Genomic DNA, 21,212 nt, shown 5'->3' with positions numbered 1-21,212 from the left:
CCCAGAGTATAGCCATATGGTGTTTATTTCGAGGATCAGTATGTCCTCCCACGGCATTTTCAGATCCACAGTCCACAACACAATAAGAGACAAAGTGCACATTGTGTGGTATATCCGTTGCTGGTCTATTGTACCTCACAAGTGATACAGCCCTGCAATAGATAAATCCTGTGAGGCTACTAGCTAGAACATTCTCTGTAACATGCTAATTCTGTTAATGTGAGCACTAGGTTTGGGGGTTTTAAAGGTGAGGATCATTCAAATGCTACGCCTTGTAGTCTGCCATAGAACAACCTTGCAATAGTGATGTCTTATGAACTGCTGATTATATAGCTTGATTCTGAAGTCCGTGATACTGCTAACCTGCTGCTTCTATGATTCCTACTGAACAAGTGTGAAGGTGTCTCAGATGAAATAAAAGGTATCTTGCTTTTAAGGGGACATTTCCCACATGTTGGCAGTGTGCAAGACTTCCCAGTTCAAAGCACAAACTACCAACATACAACATGCCTTTACTGAAGCAGATTCAGTAAAATGAGAACTTGATGTATAACTACAACTGTCTTCGTTGATTGAGTACTATTCATTCATTCATTTGCTGCCACTGCTGCTCTCAGGCCAGATGCCTCACGGAGGTTTACAACAAGGTAAAAACAGTAAAAAAAACATATTTAAAAGATAATAATTTCCAAAACTAACCCCCCCCCCAAAAAAAAATTCAAAGTCAACTCAACAGACTCAGCACAGCATAAAGCCTCAGGGCAGATATGCCATTTAACTGTTATCTGCCATTTAACTGCAGTGGAATCGACTGCCTAAGGAGGTGGTGAGCTTCACTCTCTGGCAGTCTTCAAGCAGCAGATGGACAGATATTTATCTGAACCTGCATTAACAGGGGATTGGAATAGATGGCCTGGATGGTCCCTTCCATCTCTATGATTCTGTGATTCTAAATTAATCTGCAAGTTACCACAAATGCATTATAGGTGATTTTATTTTTCAAGTACACAATAGTCTAATGAACCGCATTTTTTACTAATTATTACAAACACAATTCATTATATTTTCCTGATTTATTCCCTTTTACAGTAGCACAGTAGAATCATAACATGGTAAAAAAAAATGTCCCCATCAATTTAAACCTACCCTTAATGACTCAGCATGGTCCCCACTGATTTATCAACTTAAAGTTTAGTTGATTAATCTAGTGATTAAAGCTTGGGAGCCCAGAGATAATATATTTTAAAAGCAGGTTAATTGCATTCTTATTTACTTGGGGAGGGTCAGAAACTATCATTATCATCATCATCATCATCATCATATATTTATTAAATTAATTTATTGCCTACCACTCCAAGACTGGCTGGATTGTGGCGGGTTACAAGATAAAACCCCCACAATAAAATCCACATTAATCCCAACCTTACAATCCCGCCGGCAGCAAAAATATACTATAACTTCCCTCCTCCCTGTATCCCTCAGCTCAGCAAACCCCCCAACCTGTGCCTCCGGGTATGTGTGTTAATGGGGAGTTAGCCTGATGTTCCAGCTATTCCAGCAAATGTCTGGTGGAAGAGCTCTATCTCACACGCCTTGCAAAACTGTAAAAGTTCCAACAGGCCCCTCAGCTCTTCCGGGAGCTCATTCCACCAGGTTGGGGCCAGGACTGAAAAGGCCAGGCAAACTTCCTGTGGGCTAGGGATTATAAACAGATATAGGCCAGGTCTATTTACAGTGTATTATTTTGAGTGTTTTGTTTTTTAGAAGCACAAACCTCTGAGGAACTGTATCTAACACCCATGTGGATATGAGGTATGTATGTCACTTTGATCTTTTTCAATTACTCTCAGGTTCCACAGTTGTGATGCATCTGTCCATTAATCTTGACATTTTAATTTCCTTTATGGTGTTTCCCCACCCAGAGTGGGGATGACCTGATCAATTTAGCTTGTTATTTCTGTAAGATCTTTGTATCTAGTAAACTTCATTATGCTACGTACTAATCCATGACCCACTGTATCTTGTAACTCCCATTTCATTATCTGACAAAAGCTTACACCTTGAGTAAAACTTAGTTGGTCTTAAAAGTACCATTGGACTCAAACTTTGTTCTGCTGCTTCAGACCAACATGGCTACCCATTTGAATCCATTAGTACTCTGTCTTTCTAACCTAATATAGAGTGATAAAAATACACTCCCCAGTGTGAGTAAATAGGAAGCCAGCTATTTTTCACTCAGCATTTGAACTGAATTTCTAAATTGATTGTATTTAAGAAAATATTCCCAGACTTACTCTACTAGATGAGACAAAATATTTCAGATTTACTCTACTAGATGAGACAACTGATTTTGGAAGGGGGGTGGGTGGGTACAGAATAACTATTTTGAGAGACACGGGATACCAGACAACATAAGAACAAATGAAGTTATTATTAAATTGCAGTACAATCCTAAACAGAGTTATGCCTTTCTCGTTCCATTTAGGCCAATGAGTTTTAATGGGGGTAGCTCTGCATTGTTAAGGTATCTCATTTACCTGATGGATTTCAGCTAACTTGATCTATAAGTCTGAACATAAATACTGGTTAATATACACAAACATGTTACTTTGTCAAATTATGCTAATGCATTCTTATATACAATACTGGGACTAAGTGATTGCTACTTTGAAAGCTTCCCCATTTGGTAACGCTTAATAAGAAATCTGTCTAATGCTGGACAGAAAAAAATCCTTCAAGGGAACATGCAGTGTAAATGGATGCATATGGTCAACACGCATTAAATGCCATTGAGTACACAAATTATCAGATACTTCAAATACAGCAATTCAGCAGGCATGAGAGAACAGCTGTATAAAGACCTGATCTATCTGAACACAAACGATGCTCATGCATCATAGAAATAGTATACTGAAAATCATCTTTAGTATGTCAAACCCTATGTAAAGGAAAAAAGAGCAAGCTGTATGGTACAAACAGAAGATTCTAAGTTTAATTTTGGCAGGTCTTTAGATGTATTCTGGGGGGAGGGGGAACACAGATGTATCTTAACTCATTTAGTATACAATCATAATGATTCTGGCCCAGATGGGCCATTGTCCCATCCCACAAGTAGATGGTACTGGAATTATATGTAGAGTAATGGAATACAAGAAAGCCACAGGAATTACCCAAGAAGCACCAATGCCTACACCATCCCAATGAAATACATTATCAGGGGGAATTTATGTCAGCAGTATATGGCCATGATCAGTATTCTACGAGATGTGGAATTAAGTGTTTATAGACTTCAGACTGCGGATAGTAGATAATTTTCCCTCTTGAAAGCTTCCTCATATATATCCTTGCATTGTAGAAAGAAAAGGGTTTAGCATTGGTTCTTCCACACGCAACTAGGGGGGGAAATTCTTATAAGGAGGAGCATTTAGTGATATGATAGACACATATCTCCTGTGGTTTGAAGTAGTAAAATGCAGAATTCCAGCATTCCAGAGACTGCCCCCTTCTTCTAAATAACGGCTCTTACATGTCAAAGATCTCTGTTCAGGTTGATGCTAGATATCATAAAGCATATACTACTCAGAGAAAGCATGGTAGTTGAAACTCTGCCCTCACAGGCAGTGCTGGAGTCATCATTTCTCCCATTATCCAAGAATCAGAACAAGTTGTGTACTGTTGACTCTACTCATGAGTATGCTTCTATGAGCAGCAACAGCACAGAAATGTTTTGCCTTGCATTTTTGAAATGATTACTCATGAGTATGCTTCTGTTAGCACTGCGATTATTTGAGAAATGCAAGGCAAAAAGCTACAAGATTATGTCTTGGGAGTCATAGTCCCCCATCATTAGACTGATAGAATAAGTTTTACCCTACTCTAGTACATACTTGTGTATAAGTATTGCCCTTGATGTCAATGGAACTGCTTTTGCATAAGGATTAATCACATTGTTATGGCTTATTGCACTGAAGCTTCAGTGATGCACTGATGTGCCAAGAACCAACTCTGCTGGAATTTCACTTCAAGTAAGATAACAGTTTATGAGATGTGTCTAGTCTTTCAATTCATTCAAATCAATGGGTTTAGCCTAGAGTAACTGGAGCCAGATAACTTAATTCCCCACCCCCAAGTATAGTCTTTAACAGTCTATGCCATTTACTAAGCACTGTTAAAACAAATCATTTCCCCCCATCAATTTACATAAATAATGTTTGGGCCCTGACACTGCAATGTCTGATGCTTTTTGAGTTTAGTATGTTTGGCTTTTATGGACGTCAAAGAGATTGCCGGATGCTGAGAAGACTTTCCTTGCCTACTGCTAGACACAAAACAATGAGTACCATCGAATGTATTATTGACTAAACGGAGCAGAATCATATTCTAAGACAGGACCTGCACTTTGAAACCCAGCCGTCAATTCTCTCTATGTAAGAGTGACCAGATAACTAATAAATATTGCAAATATACAGCAAAAATACAGCAAACATACAATTCCCTTTCCTTTTCAATCCTGGGAACAAGGAAACTCAATATGTTGAAGGCTTATTGTGTTTTGCAGTCTGCAAATTGTAGGATTATTCATATTCCATGATTTCCACCACAGTAGATACAGTAGAGTAAATACCACAACAACAAATCCTGAAGGTTCAGATTCAGCAAGAAGAAGAACCAGACATATTTACAGTTCCAGTTTTCAGGTTGAAAAATAATAATAATTCAATAATACAGTAAATGTATCCCAGGTACACAGCAGGGAGGATAAACCAACAACTCTGCTAATCTCCTTTGTTTTGTGTGTGTTCTCTCCCTCTTCCACCAGCACTCTACAACTATTTAAGTATGCAGGGTTTTAAATTTATATATATCAAAGTCAACATCTATCTGAATAACTCTAGTTCCTTGATAATAATTATTTTGTGGATTTCACAGTGGCTTTTCCATAAAGTATCAGAAAGGTAGCAGTTTTCAATCCTGACCCAACACGATCTGAATATGAAATAAAGGATTTGTGTTTGATCTCCCCATGATGTGTGGATGTTGTGTCTATATACAGAACATGTCTCAGCTAAAATATTTTTCTCTATTAAGTGAAGAGGCAAAACTGTGTTCAATACATGTTTCGAGATGCTTTGTACATTACAATAGGTCCCAGAACATATGAAGGCAATTGACACTAAAATCTAAAGCTTTACGGGCATCAATGCTCTTATGAAACCTATGATAATGTTTACCAATGTCAGTTTTTAAAAGGATCTCGGACAGTACCACAGTTCTTTTCCTGCGTCCATTCCACACTGTTATACGTCAGTGCTCAGTTCTGTTTTGTAACTAAGGCAAAAACCACTCTTCTATCTGGCTTAATCATACTAGAGGTCTACAGAGGATTGAAAAGGCATGCTCTTTTCTCACTGCACCACCAGGAGAAGGGGGGGAAACACCCTGCTGTAGAGATGTCAGCGTTTATATCAGCCAATATGTTAGGTCCCCGCAGAGTAATTCCCTAGTTTCACACTGACATCTATCAGCCAGTCCAGGGGAATCCCGACGTCATTCATTCAACATCAGCACCACCGAGTGTGGACAGCTCCCTCTCCTGCAGTCATTTTGGAGCCATTTGACAAAGGGCGGCCCTAAGGGGGCCGAAACAACCATCAAAAATTAGATAGAAAGAAAAAGTCAAGTCAAAGCACATTGATTTGACTTAGGGCTAAAGAACAGCAAAGGAAAAGAATGGGAAGATTCCTGGATGTTACTGGGTAGGCACCATTTCGGCAACCAGCCCAGCTTCTCGCAACTATTCCGTTTCCCCTCCAAACACTATTATCATCTCACGCTCTCTGATTGACGGGCTGTGGATTCCTGGTGTCATACAACATGGCAGGGCGTTGGGTTCGCGGACTATCCAGTGAAGCCCAGCATCTCACAGTGACTTGCAAGGAGACTAACGCATATAGAAGAGGGGAGGGAGAGTGTGAAGCCGCATCTAAAGGACTGCTATCTTCCCAGTCGCCCAAACTGCAGGCGCTGGGGAGCAGGGATGCTTCCGGCAGCTGAAAGCAAATGTGGCGGGATCGGAAGCGTGGAAGGACGGACGCGCCTTGAGCAGATGAAAACCGGCCGGGCCTTCTTGGACCCGCCGCTGAGCGGAATACCCAAACACTGCCTGATGCCAAAGACCAGACAAGGAAAGCACCCCCGCGAGCCAAGGGCAGCGTCTTCGAGGTAACACAAGGAAGCCTCTTTCATCCCTCTCCAGGGAAGCCGGGATCGAAACAAGCTGCGCTGAAGTTGCCAACCCCGGCCACGCCGCCTTTACGAAGCCCCAGAAACTATTTCCACCCAACGCCTCCTTTCTGCTCAGCAGCTAAGGCCTTTGACTCAAGGGGACTCCAGAAAGCTCCCAAACAGCCCCGCCGGCACTCCCTGCCCTCCTGACAGCCTCCTTGCAGACTAGGGATGCACTCGCCCCCCCCCGCCACCCCCTCCCCCGCTCCCCGGAGCGGGCAGGAGGGAATCGGGTCGCCTCCCGCCCCCAGCACATGCACGCCAGAAGACCCCCTCCCTCTTCCCCAAACACACCCCCTCGCGCACCTCGCCCCAAAGCCGCCGCCTGCTTGTTGCTGGCGGGCGGGCGGGCGAGCGCTTGGCCGAAGTTTCCACCCTCCGCCGGCGTTCCCCTGAAGGCACCTGCGTCAAAAGCAGCGCGCGCGCGCGATCGGCGCCGGGCAGCGGCCCGAGAGCCCCACGCGGGCGGGCGAGGAAGTCCCGCGCCGCCTCGAGGAGAGGAGCCCGCCTCCCCCCCCCCCTCCCGAGGTCCCGCCGGCGGCGGCCGCACTTACCACATCCCCTGGCGCACAGCGTCCGGCCGACCTCCTGCTGGAGCTCCTTGCCCGTCTCCAGGGGCGCCGAAGACGCCTGGAAGAGCGGCGGTAGGAGCGAAGGCGAGCCTCCACCGCCACTGCTGCTGCTGCTGGCGTTGCTCATGCCGGCGGGCTCCAGGAAGAAGATGTAGCGGCTGCCCTCCTTCACGCGGCTCCCGCAGGCGGTGCCCGGGTCGGCGGCCAGCAGCACCCGGAGCAACGCGTCCTTCCGCAGCCCGCCGCTTTTCCTCGGCCACACCTGGTGCACGCGCACCCGAGCCTCCGAAGACGGCGGCGGCGCCGAAGCGGCCGCGGAGGGGGAGGAGGAAGAGGGGGCGGGCGCCGGGCGGGCGAGGCGGGGGAGCGGGCTCGGGGCTCGGGCGGCCGGCGAGAGGCTGCTCCCTGAGAAGGAGGAGTCGGCGGCGGCGGCGGCGGCGGCGGAGGGTTGCTCCGGCGGCGGCGGCGACGTCGCTCCTTCCCCTCCTCCTCCTCCTGGCGCTGCCGCTGCCGCCGGCTCGGCCACGCTGTGAGGCAGCACCTTGCCTTCGAGCACCACCGAGGCGCGCCGGGCCAGCCCCTGCACCGACTCCACGCCGGGCGGCGACGAGGAGCACAGCGGCGCCGCCTCCGCCAGGGCCCAGGCGCCCGGCAGCAGCAGCAGCAGCAGCAAGAAGCGCAGCGCCCAGCAGGGAGTCATGGCCGGCCGGCGGGTGAGGGCAGACCCGTGCTCTCCTGCTCGTCCCGCTGCCCCTCAGCCGCCGCCACCTGCGCGCCTCCTGGCCGGGAGGGAGTTAGGAAGGCGGGAAAGCGCCGGAGGCGGGAAGGGGCCGCTGCGCTCCAGGCTCCTGCTGCTGCCTGAGGCGGCGGCGGCGGCGGCGGCGAAAGAGCGCCCAACTGTTAGCACTCCCCTGGCTGGTCCCTGCTGCGCCGGCAGCGGCTTAGCCTGACTGACGGAGGGACAGCCGGAGGCCGGGAGGAGGCGGACTCGGCGAGCTAAGGAGGCGCGCGGCCACGGCCAGCAGGGGCCATGTGGTCGCTCCCCCTCGGTCTGTTTTCCTTCGGCGCGAGCTCTGCGGGAGCCCTCTTTGGCGCGCGCTTCCCCCTCAGGCGAGGCACGCGTCGGATAATGCACTTTCAGTGCACTTTCGAAGTAGACATTCCTGTGCCACGCAGGAAAATCGAGTGGCGAAAATGCATTATTCAACTTGTGCCTAATGGGCCCTGGGTGGACGTCTCTTCAGAAGCTCGGCAGGCTGGGCCTTGGGCTTGGAGGGGAGGCCACCCCAAAAGCCCAGGGCTGCTGTGAAGGCAGACTATGGCACATCGCCTCTGAAATTCTCTGGCCTTGAAACCGTCTTGAGGGCTCCCCATGAGTCGGTTGGGAATGACTCTGGGTCATTTTCCAGTCTCCACCTTGACATCAGGCTTAGCTTGTCTGCCCAGCCTGGTTCAGAGTTGTGTCAGGCTCCTTCCCCACATTGTCCTCTGCTGGTGGTGCTTGGGCCAGCACCTCACTATCACTACTAGCCTGTTTTTTGTTTAATCTCACCACCTGTGGGGGGGGGGAGGTCTGGCCAAAATTGTTTATTTTTGATATTTATACCTGCCCCCCCCATTCCAGGATTCTATATTATTTCTTCCTCCCTCTGTTTTATTGCCATAACCATATGAGACAAGACGACAGGCCATGTTATTATAAAAAAGTGATTATCAGGCCATGCTACTTTTCACCCTCTCAAATTCAGTGTTCTTTTGGGTTGCATCTTCATGTGTGTGTCTCTTGAAAGAAATGCCCTTCACACATCACATTGATGTGTAAGCATATCCATGTTGTGGTTAAGAGCAGCAGCCTCTGATTAGGAGAACCACGTTTGATCCCCCACTTCTCCACATGCAGCCAGCTGATCACACCGAGCAGTTCTGTCAGAGCTCTCTCAGCCCCACCTACTTCACAGGGAGAGAAAAGGAAAGGTGTTTGTAAGCCATTTTGAGACTCTTTCAGGTAGTGAAAAGCAAGGTACCAAAATCCAGACCTTCTAGTTGGAAGGGCACAAATGAAGTAAGAATTTAGGCTGAAAATTAAACCCATGCTTAAGATCTGATTAATGGTGGGCATCCATATGTGGATGATAAAACGATGATTCCATGATGCAATTGTTCATCACATGATCAAACACAAAGCAGCTTTATGATGAGTCAGACCATTATTCTTCCAAAGTTAGTATTGTCTACTGTGATTGACCACAGCTCTCTATAGTCTTGAGTCATGATTCATTTAGTCTGAGGTGCCAGGGATTGCAGCTGAGACCTTCTGCATGTGCTATGATCTATGATCTCTTCCTAAAAATATATTTTGCACACATGCCATGCACACCTTACAGCAAGTCACCTTTGCTTTATCAAGGTTAGTACTGTCCTCTCTGACTGGCAGGAGCTTTCAAGAGTTTCAGAATGAGGCCTTTCACCTGACATTGAGATTGGTGATCTCCATGCAGGAGATGCTGGAACTGGGATTTCCTGCAAGCAAAGCATATGCCCTACTGCTAAGCCATGATAATCTTTTAATATCACCTATTTTAAAAGATGTCTGTTATGCTGTTCTTCCTCCAAACAGCTCACAGCTCCTTTTCATAAAGCTCCCCAGAGGCCCAAAGCTGCTTCATTTCACCCATCAAAGCTGTCACGTGCCTTTGGACCATGGTGTCCTGTCACACACTATGTGAGGGGAAGACCTGCATATTCACTGCTGAATCATGTGTCGTCGGGACAAATGACATGCATACAAGTGTGAACTAGCCCTTAGGGTTTGGGTCCTTGTTGCCCTGGTCACACAGCCAGCTGCCTCTTGAGAAATTGCATAGGAATCTGTTTGGCAATATTGTTCTGAGTTTCTAAGTGAGATGAAATGAAGCCGCTGTATATTTCTCATTGTAATTCAGCATGCCTGTCTTTTCATCTACCTCTTTCTCCTTCAGCTGCACATCGTTGTAGAACTAGAAGAGACTTCGGCTAGATTTACCTTTTCTAATACTGAGCACTCCTTCAGTTCTGAAACAGCATTGCACAGTGTGAGCTTTGTAGGAGGCACAACACAGACCTCTTTGATGGGAATAGATGTGCAAACATGAATCAAGTCTTCTCAATCCCTATGCATATGGAAGTGCTTGTACAGAGTAGTAGAGGAGAGACAGCTTGGAGAATTCACCTGCAGTTATGCAGGTTAACATATAGCCTCTCAATTTAGCAAAAAAAAAGTTATAATATATGAAATGCCCTGGTAAGAACTTTGGAATCTTGCTGGATCCTGATCTGGAAGAAAAATGTCCATGCCAGCAACACCACCACCACCACCACCACCACCACCACAAAAAGCCTCATCACCCCCCCCCCCCATTCCAGCTACATCTAGTTAGGAAGCTGGCTCACTGTTTGCAAATATTTGATCTGGCTATGCTGATCCATGCTTCAGTAACCCCAAGGCTACATTACTATAACACGGTCTACATGGGACTGCCATTGAAGATGATTCAGAAGCTTCAGCGGATGCAAAAAGTGGCAGCTCATCTGTTATCTGGAGTTAGCTAATGGGATAGTGTCAATCATATTCTGAATTTTCTTCTATGGATGTTGATTAATTTCTAGGAGTCCATCTGAAGGTCTTGGAGCTTACCTTTACCGCCAGGAGCCCTCACACTTAAATGACTGCCTCTCCCTGCATGTTCCTTTTCTTCTCACCAGGGGAGGAAAGGGGGCTATCATCCTCTGTGAGTTCCTCAACTTCTATTGACTTCCCAGTGTGAATTTGGCTGTATGCTCCTTGCACTGAGGAACAGTTTAGTCATACTGACCCATTTTGGACACATTGAACAGGGCACTTTCAATTTACTTTTTCATTTGGAATATCCTGTGCAAAACAGGAAAATCAATTTCTAAAGTTTATTATCCAACATGTGTGGAATAGGCCACTGTTCATTTACCAGCCACCAATTTCCCCAGTGGACATCATGTCTGCGTTGGCAGAGGTGCTCTTGAGTGTGGTGCTGGAAACAGATTGATCATGCCAAGGATACTTCGCCAGAACTGGCTGAGGATTTTATAGCTTCTCTATCTTGGACCTCTCTCAAACTGTGACAGGCCCAACACTAGAAAGAGGTAGCGCCATGACCTTAATCCTTGCACTGAGCCTTCAGGAGATTCAGTCTGAACCATTATCTATTTAAGGAAAGGGGGGAATGCAGCCTCAAGTCCCAGCAGGAAAGGTTGCCTGGTAAAATGGGCCTCCCACAAAGGCACATGGAATCTTCCAGATTCTAATATATTCTGGGCAATTCTAGGATTCTGAAAAAAGTTTTATGCTGAGGTTGCAGTGGGAACTTGGAACATGAAGCTCCTTGAAGCTATTGACAAGGTTACCCTTCATTGATCCAGAGGTTTAGCATGTAGCTTGGTTCCTCAACAAAACTGGGAGATGTCTTGAACACGGTTACTGGAGAACAGATGGATCATGCACTAAAGCTAATTAGATACCTCAAGAAAGCTGGAAGATGTCTTGAACACTGCTGGTGGAAAACTGATTCTGACAGATCATGCTAAGAACTATGAAGTGATGGAGGCATCCACAAAGAACTGTTACTTTACTACTGTTGCATCAACTAGTTCACAACTATCCCAGTTGTTTTAGGTAACTCAGCATCTGCTTACTCCTAAATCTGAGCCTTTATTATTTCAGGAACAGACATTTAGTTCTGATACTTTTACAATGCTTTTTGCTGATAAAATATCACAAAAACACAGTGATCTGGATGCTGGTTGTAACATAGGTCAGTCAGAAGAAATGCCTAATACTTCATCTGGCCTGTTTTCACCCAGTTTGACAAAAAGACTTAGTCCTTCACCCTGTGCACAATTGACCTGTGGGGCCTAATGCCACTAGATACTTCGAATGTCAGCAGGAGTATTGGATTAAAATGCATTTCTCTCCATTGTCTGATGTTTAGGAGGTACCACTGCATCCAACAATGAGGCTGAGAAGAAATGGAAAGCAGGACGCCCATTCTAAAAGTTGTACATCATGCACAGGATATTTTAATCAGGGAAGAAAGCTTATGAAGAGACATAGCTAGAGCTACCTTTCCTCTAGGGCTGTAAAGCAAGTGCTGACAAGTGACTGTAGCGGCATCTCTCAGCCATTTAATGAGCATAAGCATCCAATCGATACCAGCTGGGCAGAAGCGAGGGAGAGTCTGCTCATCCCTGCCATAGCATAAATATGTCCTCATAGCCTTCATTGATAACCAGTTATCTCACGAAACAGGACGAGCACCTTTAAGGTGAATGTCGCATTTCCCCTGTTCTTCTCTCTCCTCCACCACTGTGTCTACAATTGAAGATCTGTCTCAAATGGTATTTGCTGTGCACTTGTGCAGAGACTGGGAGAAGTACCCAGAAGCTCAGTATTATATTTTATCATTCCCTATTAGTGCAAGACTGAAAACCTGCAATTTGCAGTAGCAGTAGCAAAGTTTCTGGCTATAGCTTGTAAAGCCCGCCTACTGATAAGGAATCCAGGGCTAGGATAAAAATTATATAACTTTAAACTTCCCTAATAATTATATGGTTCTTATAATAAAAAGAGTTATATTTTTCTAACACTGTACTTTAAATCTTTGATTGTTGGACCTTATGATTTGCTGGTCTTTGACCATATTCTCTGTCTGTCTAGTGCAAAACCGTGCCAATCAAAAGAATTTATGTAAAACAGGTATGGCATGGTTGTTAGGGTGATGGAAACCCAGATGTTGGGAGATCCAGGTTCAAATCCCCACTCTGGCATCAAAGCTGGCTGGGTGACCAGGCATAGAGTGGTCATTTTTGCTGATCTTAACCCACCTCACAAGGTTGTTGTAAGGAGAGACTGATGAATACCATCCCAAGAGAAAAGGCATGATAAAAATACACTGAATAAATGACCTCTTTCGGCAGGCATAATTGGGGTGCATCTTATGCACAGCTTTCTACAGAGCACAGATTACTCATTTATACAGGTGCATTTATTCTAGGCGTTTTTAGGTATCTAGCATCTTAATTGCAAAATGTTAAGCACATCAACTAGCTCATGTAATACTCAGTGGATTTTGACCACTTTCCCTCCCTTAGCAATTGGACCCTTCATGCAGATTTTGAAAAGTATGCTAAGCACTCAAAGTAACAGCATATATATATATGTTAGAAGGTAAACCTAGAGGCTGTAATAGCAAAACCCACAACAACAACAAAAATCTAAGCCCCCATGTTTCCATTTTAATGCATGGAAGATAATAATGTCAGTCTTATTTCCACAATCTCATTAATCCCCCACTGTTTTTACAAGGCTCAATTTGACATAATTGAGGACATTTTAAGAGCACAAACTGAATTAAGATGCATATGCAGCCAAACTGCCCCAAAGGCAAGCAAGACATTTGTGCCAGATGTCAGCCCTGCGGGGGGTGCGGAGCGGCTCTCGGCTGGATGCCCCCATTGCTCCAAGATGCTCACGCTATCACTGAAGCCCTGTCAGTAAGCTGCCAAGGTTGACCTACAGGTGATGTGTGGATTCTGTCCTGTAGTTACCTGGCTGCTGCAAGCTGCTTTCTTTTTCTTTCAGACTAGCGAGATGCCCACTCAGGACTCTTTGGGCTCCCAAATCCAAGTGCTGGGAAGATCCAAGGGCTGCTGGCTAAAGTGAGAGCAGCATCTACCACTGTCACAGGAGGTGGTATCCATCTGTCAATCTATCTGAGATGTGCATGCATGTGTTCGATTGCGCATAGTTCTACTGGAGGATAACCAGGTAATTTCGCAGCAGAATATCCAAACTGGTAGGAGCCCTAATGGCTGAGACTAGTCAGATCTCTTCAGGAATTGGAAGCTAAGCAGGATTGATACCTCCAAGGAAGACCTCCAGAGATCAGACCTCCAAGGAAGAAGGGGGTTGCTGTACACAGGAAGGCAATGGCAAATCACCTCTTGCCTTGAAGACGGTGATTGGTTATGAGTCAACAGCATGCTTTAGCCTTTTATATCTAAAAAATGAGGAAATGCAGCTACAAAGCAGATGGGGTCATGGGACTAGCTTACAAAGACCACCCAATCTTGTACCCCCCAAAATAGAGCTGATTCTCAAGTTATTTTTTTTAAGTTGGATTCTTTAATCTGATTGTTGTTTACATTGATTTCACTGGGAAAGATTTATAATAATAAATAGTAATAACTTTATTCTTATAGACTGCCCTTCCCTATTGGCTCACTCATGAGTGTAACTCCTCCCCCCAACTGGGATAGAATTCTTGGGGACTGCAATCTTTGGTCAAGGTATCCCTTCTCTCCATTCTGGGGCAGAAATCCTCCTAATCCTCACTTGTAGACTTGTAGGCACAGATTTTCCCACTTCTGGAAACCTCTTGCAGTGGCTGCCTAACTGCAAGTCCTCATAGTGGATGCCAGTTCAATGCAATGCTTAGTTTGGCTCTCAATGTGTATAGAGTGACGGGGCTCCCATCAACTTGCCCTAGCATCTGAGCTCTGAGTGTCTGGCCTGGAGTTTCTATGGTGACAGGTGGTCTATGGGCAGTATGAATGGCTCTTGAGGAGGATTTGATTGGCTGCAGACTCATCCAAATCTGGCAATACAGAGGGAAGGGGGGCACTTTCTTTATCCCATTGTATCTCTCTCCATGGGCTGCATCATGGTTTTTGCTGGCATACCAGCATTGAGGGCAGCTTTAAAGGGAGGCTGAATGGGCTATTGTCCATGTCATGCCCCCCAGCACTGCCAAAGATCTGCACTGGCATAAGGGTTGCTTGAGTATGCCGCCAGCATAACTCAGGGATATTACAGGGTAACTCAGAGATTCTCAATCAAGATTATGGGGAACCCTTGGATTATGTGAGAGGTCCCCATGGATTAACCAGCCTTTCCCAGAAGTTTGGAAGGTCACTAGAGCCCACTTCCCCTGCAGCCCAGAAAGACCTGGTCTCTTTCTCCACAATGGAAGTGGTAAATGACTGATTGATAGATTGGCTGGCTCCTGCATCTTATTTCTGTGCCCACTTCTCTGAAGTGGCATGTCACCACTTTTGGGATTTCTTGAAGCCTGAAAAATATTTCAGGGGTTCTTCCACAATCAAAAGGTGGGAAAATACTGGTATAAATCTGCTAACTTAGAACTTAGTCATCCTAAACAATTTATAGCCAGGTGTTAGGACGCAATCCTAAAAACACTTTCCTGGGAGTAAGCCGCATTGAATAGACTAGTTGGATTCTGAGTTGACCTGATAAGGATCACTTTCCTTATGTATCATTTCGTCTATGACGCTTTTTACAAAGAAATCTTTGGAACAGCTGATTTAACCAACAAAATGCAGAACAAACCATTTTTTCTACGTTGAAGATTTTTAACATGTGCATTTCAAAAAAAAAAAAAGTACAGCACAAAGCTCAGTTGCATAATACTAACACTGCAGTTACTGATTGGCTTTGTTCCTCATAATGAGAGGAAAGTTCATTCAAGCAGATGATGTTCCCAGTTAACATTTATTTATGCTTAGATACCTTGTAATTTACCGGCCTACAGAATAAAAGGGACTATGGAATAAATGGACAAAGTGAGTCCTCCCTGTGAATACCTTTGGACATTTCTTGAGAGATTTAACACGTTGTGGCTGAAATGAACATGGTTGTCTGATAGTTCATGGTGTTGTGCCAGCCATTTCAAGTACTAACAGAGTTATACCCTCCCAAACCTATTGATCTCAAAGCACCTGGAAATGTCCACCTCTGTTTAGGACTGTGTTCCTAATGTGGGCCAATGAGCAACCAATAAGGGCTCTGTGTAATCACAACAGAAATGTGACCAGACTAGCTCTAAAATTGTGAATGGAGTTTGACGATCAACTCAGATGTTCTGCTCAATCCAACATTAATCATATCAATACATCATGACTACAGAACCTCCACACCTGCAGTTAACCAAGAACTGAAACACAGTTGTTTTGGATGGCAATCAGTTATTGATTTCAGCATCCTGGGTGGTATGTAATATTCCAGCTAAGAATGGTGATGTCATTTAACTGCACCGTAGCAATACAATCTCCACTTCTCACAAACTGAAAAACGTTCCGTCATTATTTTTCAATTTCTGCTCGGAACAATCTGTGAGCATTCAAGTATAATGTGTGTCCACAGAGACTCACAAAGCTGCCAAATCTCCCAGAATCTATTTTTACAGATATGTTGGTATCTTTTGGTACTTTGAACGATGCATATTTCATCCACAAGCATAGGATGGGTTTACAGTAAATAGTATTTCGAACCTAGATGCACCCTTTGCTTTCACTTACTAATATTACTAATATTCCTTGGTAATGTGTATTGCAAGGTAATTGTCAAGTGAAAAAGTTCTCTCTTTTGCTAACCCAAAAACTGCCACCAGAAACAGAAGGCTTAGAACAGCCTCTGGGACTGAATTATTTGTCAGCCTGCAGCTTTATTCATCCCATCTGCTTATGCAAAAGAAGAAGGACCATTTCTGTAGTCCTGGCATCGCTGGCCTTTCTCCAATTATTCTTCTGCCTCCAAGCCCGAAGCCTGATTCTGAGATGCCTCCTGTAAAGCTATTGTACATTGTCTTTCTAGGTGGCAAATCCTTTGCAGGAAACAGCTGCTGCAAGAATTAAGCATAGGAATGGTTGATTTGAGTCCAGTACCTCCTGGACCAATACAGTTTTCCTAGTAGATGTATGACTCAAAATTCATATTGTCAGATACATAAGTGAAGCTTTGACTTCTGATACATTTTCACGGGCTTCTGGTAGCCTCACAGACTAACAGACCTTCCCTACCTGAAATTAAGTGATAGAATGTATCTCATCCTTGCTATGCCAAACTGCAACTACAAGCAGGAGCTGTTTTAGAGGAACCCTCCAGGATCTGCTCCACTCCATCAGCTTGCTACATAGAACCACTTCCCAATGGGCTTGAATTATAGATTGTGGTATTTATGTGATTTAGATCATGGTCCATTGGGCCCACGATGACACCAAATTTTCATAATTACATGATTTGGAAGATGAATTCTGTAGACCAGATATACTTGCCTCAGCCAGTCAGGGATCTTGACACCCTGAAGACTATATAGCAAAATGTTGCCTCAAAATAAGAAATAGTAGTGTCTTTATCTGCATATTCTGTCAAAATGAAGAGATTAGTCAGAACTAGAAAACCAAGCAAGCTCAGCAAACCTTGGCCCCCAACTATGTACTTACAGTCCGAAGGTCTCAGGAAAAGCTATCATTAAAGCATCGATGATGATGTTTCAATCTTTACTGAAAACGAATTAGTTAGATTTGGCTGACCAGGTTGTCCTTTAGACAAGGGAGATTAAAAGTTGAAAACTGCTGATCACAATGAGAATCCATATTTTGGGAGGCAATGAAAATGAGGGTGAGGCTGAGTTCACCTGTGGAGGCAACTTCACATATTTGCTTTAATTCAGAGATGAACTTAGGAATAAATATTGGGACAACAAAGGACATTTCTAATGCACTGGTTCTCCTCTATAAATAACCTGGTAATTTGGAACTTAAAAATCCATGGAAGAATTTGATTCAGGAGACTGGCAGGTGAATATTGGAGCTCAGTGGGAAACAAACAGCTGTATTGGACTTGATGTCACGTCTTCATTTCCACATAAGAAGCAAATTCTTGCCTGTCTCCTCCTTTATTCTGGCTCAGCACTGGAGGGGGCTTCTGATGCTCTCCTGTCCAGTCTTTTCCCTTGCCTGTTCATTCTCTGCTCCCTCCTTCTGGCCTACCCTGCATGGTGGAAAGGAACAGCAGACCCACAAAAACTATTTTCCTCTTTCTGTAAATTGGGGGTCAAGCCCCTGGCAATTGCATAAAAGGAATGGATAATTTGCAACAATCTACCAAGGATTCTGATTTGTTAAATAGCTCGGTAATTTTCAGCAGCATTACTACAATGAGGTCTGATTCACAGTGACATCCCCAGCTCCAATTCTGCACAGCTTGCCAATTATTTTGAATGTGAATCCAAAAGTTTCCCTTCATGCATCTTTCGCTTTCCAAAGGCAAATATACTGCCCCAACAGTTTAAGTACTGATTGTCTGAAGTAACTGAAATTGTCCCTGATTCAGCACCCTGGATAAATACCATCGCTTTTGATAGTTCAATAACCTCTCCAATCACTTCACTTTCCATTTCTTTAAAAAGAAGTGCACTTATGATTCTGCTGAAAAATAATACTGTGTTATCCCCCCATCGTAACACGTGTTCTGCTGATCGCCATATTCCTTGTTAGTTGTGTCTCCCGTTTGTTTTTAAATGTGAAAATGCAACAGGTAGTGATCAGACTCTGGCCTGAGGATCATCTTATCTGCATCATTTACATTGTTCAATGTGCATATTTTGCTATTGTACATGGGCTTCAGCTGGGGAGAGGCTGTGGTTTGATAGAGCATCTGCATGGCATGCAGGTCTCATGTTCAAACCCTGGCATCTCCAGGTAAATAATCTGGTAACAGGAGATGTGAAAGACTTCTGCCTGAAACCCTGAAGAGCCACTTCCAGTCTGTAAGCAGTATTGACTGTCATGGACCTATGATCTAATTCAGCATAAGGCAGGTTCATGTATTCGTGTGGTTTTTTAGTGGTTAGATCTAATGGCTTTGCTTCTCATAGTTTTTTTCACTGGCTTTGTTTGATGGTTTTAGTTTTAAGCCACCTTGAGTGGATCTCTGGAGAGGCATCTCATGCGTTTTATAAAGTAATAGCTGAGTGTAGAAATTTTGGTGCATGCAGGTTTTCAGGGGCAAAGGAAACCTGTACCAATTGAGATTCCTGCTACTTCTGGAGTATTAAAGATACAGGAGGTCTTTTGGTCTAGGACACTTTATAATAACAGGGTCAGTAACTGCTTTAACAGAATAAAGATCAAGACCAATTCATGTTTGAGAAACAAAGGAGAACGTGGGGAAAGAAGCCGTTGCTAGTTTAGCCACATGGGATACTCTTTAAAAGAAAGGCTGCAAAGTCTGAACAGATGCTTTATTAACTGGATTGCAAACTGCCTGGCCTTGATAGAGGCTTATAATAAAAAATATATATAATTTCAAAAATAAACTTATAGGAAACAATTCCAGCAAGGCCCTATGAAAAATCCCAAGACATTCTGTGCTGTAATCAAGCAGAGGCACACGCTCAATGTTTCACTTAGATTTTAATCTAATGGGACCTCAGAGACCTACAAGATGTTCCGAGTATGAGATTTTGAGAGTCAAAGCTGCCTTTGTCAGAGGCTGACAGATTCCTCTCCATGTGGCTGACTGTGGCACCTTCCCTAAAAATAGTTGCAGAGGGCAGCCATGTTGGTCTGCATTAGAAAGATTCACAACTGCATTGCTTGAGGGGCGCTATAAAAAGATCCCCAAAGAGAGAATCTCTATATGTGGAGGCGGGGAACTGGAATCCATTGGGCATATCCTTTTCAGATATTCACTGTATGTGGGAGTTTGCAATAAGATCATCGCCCCCCTCTTGCTCTAGATTCCCAGGGACTCTGAGGAAGGAAAAATTTAGAGCCTCCTTTCCAGAGGAAACATTGAGGCTTCCAAACAGCCAAATCCTGTGCCATAACATGCAAATTATGCCAAAAGCATGTTACTGGAAATCTGTCATGCCTTAGATACACTACTAACCCTGATATGTTTTTAGTTTAATTCTTCTTTAATCGTTCAATTTACAAGCATTTATTTGCTGTTAAGCATTTTATTAGGTTATAATTTTAAAAGCTGTTCAGGTTTTACAGCTGGATTGGAACTGTATTACAAATAAATCTGAATTAATCTGAACTGGATTCACATCCAGGAGCACCCTTGGAGACCAACAAGATGTTCAGGTCATGAGCTCTTGAAAGTTGACATTCCCATCCTCAGAGCTCAATGGATCCCTACTCTGTGCAACTCAATGGGATGCCTTATGAAGTGCAGCCATGTTGCTCTGTGGTAGAAAGCTAGATTCCAGTCCAGAGATGCCTTAAAGCCCAATAAGATTTTGGGGATATGAGCTTTGAAGAGTTATAGTTCCCCTCACCAGGACTCACTTAGTCCAGGGGTAGTCAACCTGTGGTCCTCCAGATATTCATGGACTACAATTCCCAGGAGCCTCTTCCAATGTTTGCTGGCAGGGGCTCATGGGAATTGTAGTCCATGGACATCTGGAGGACCATAGATTGACTACCCCTGCCTTAGTCCATGTTTAACTGGCGCTGCTGACCTGCATCTTCCCACTAGGGATGTGCAACCACCCCCTTCCAACAACAAACAAAACTCCTAGTCAGATTTGGTCCCGAGGTGGTTTTACAAACTTGAGAGAGGTTCTTTGACCCTGAAATTACAGCCAATTGTATTAGGAAGTCTATTGTATTATTTCCATGGGCTGGATGCCAGCACTCTGTTCCGATCAGTGCAAGATCTTTCTCCAGTACAGGGGATCAGTGCAAGATCTTTCTCCATCAGTCTTCCAGTGGAAAAGGCTCTTAGTCTGGTGGAAGACTCCTTGAGTTGGAAGAGAGCTCCGCACTTAGCTAAGCTGAGTAGTAGGGTCCCAAGAAACCCATATAGCTGGATGGGTTATGCATTTTGGAACACAAATGGAACATGCAAACATCAGAAGTATAATTCCCTACTCAAGGGAGCCTCCATCCCTAATTCTAGGCAGTTCCAAAGGTGAATAAGCCACTCACAGAGAAGATAGAGAGAGGTGTTGGTTGATATATGAATGAGCTTTCCCCCTCCTTTCCTAGGATCCTCGGGGGGGGGGGGGTGGAAGTGGTCTAAAAAATAAAGCACAGGGCTAGGGCCAGGAGAGGCTGCTGCATTCTATTTCTTTCCGTATTTTTCCTCCTGCTACACCTCACTGCCTGTCTTTTGTGCCTTTTGGAACCTGCAGTTGACCCAATAACCATTATTACTCTATTCACTCTTCATCCTGCAGCAGTAAGACAGCTGATTGCCTCATTTCCTTTAACACTATTGAAAAAAAAAGTTTGAACATAAGCCTAAGCATGTAACTGCCCTATGTTTATCAAGAGGCAAATCTCAGAAACAGTGTGGGAGGGGGGAACCACCATAAGCAATATGAGGTAAAGAATATATTATCAAGGTGAACAGCCAGCTTCCAGGAGCTTCTCAAAATCGAATCAGATATGGAGAGAGAAGAAGAAGAGCTGTTTTTTTTGTACCCTGCTTTTTACTACCTGAAGGAGTTTCAAAGCAGCTTACAATTGCCTTCC

At 44.5% G+C, this 21,212-nt stretch overlaps 1 protein-coding gene across 10 annotated transcripts in view; it reads right to left on the bottom strand.

The window, feature by feature from the left end:
* The window catches only part of NRG1 (neuregulin 1), a 680,406-nt gene extending 672,610 nt beyond the window's left edge, over nucleotides 1–7,796 (bottom strand). For 2 of the 10 annotated variants that reach the window (XM_077345419.1, XM_077345420.1), the window contains exon 1: nucleotides 6,840–7,654. In XM_077345419.1, coding sequence (XP_077201534.1) covers nucleotides 6,840–7,557 — 718 coding nt within the window. In that variant the 5' untranslated portion in view covers nucleotides 7,558–7,654. Of the gene's footprint in view, nucleotides 1–6,839 lie in introns of all 10 variants that reach the window. The other 8 variants (XM_077345421.1, XM_077345422.1, XR_013232658.1 and 5 more) reach the window with 7 other exon arrangements.
* Between the last annotated feature and the right edge of the window lie 13,416 nt (nucleotides 7,797–21,212).

This window comes from Paroedura picta, chromosome 7, assembly GCF_049243985.1.
Source record: "Paroedura picta isolate Pp20150507F chromosome 7, Ppicta_v3.0, whole genome shotgun sequence".
In the NCBI taxonomy this organism is placed as follows: Eukaryota; Metazoa; Chordata; class Lepidosauria; order Squamata; family Gekkonidae; genus Paroedura; species Paroedura picta.
The sequence above is the reverse complement of the archived record's forward strand: the minus strand, read 5'-3'. Positions and strand labels throughout refer to the sequence as shown.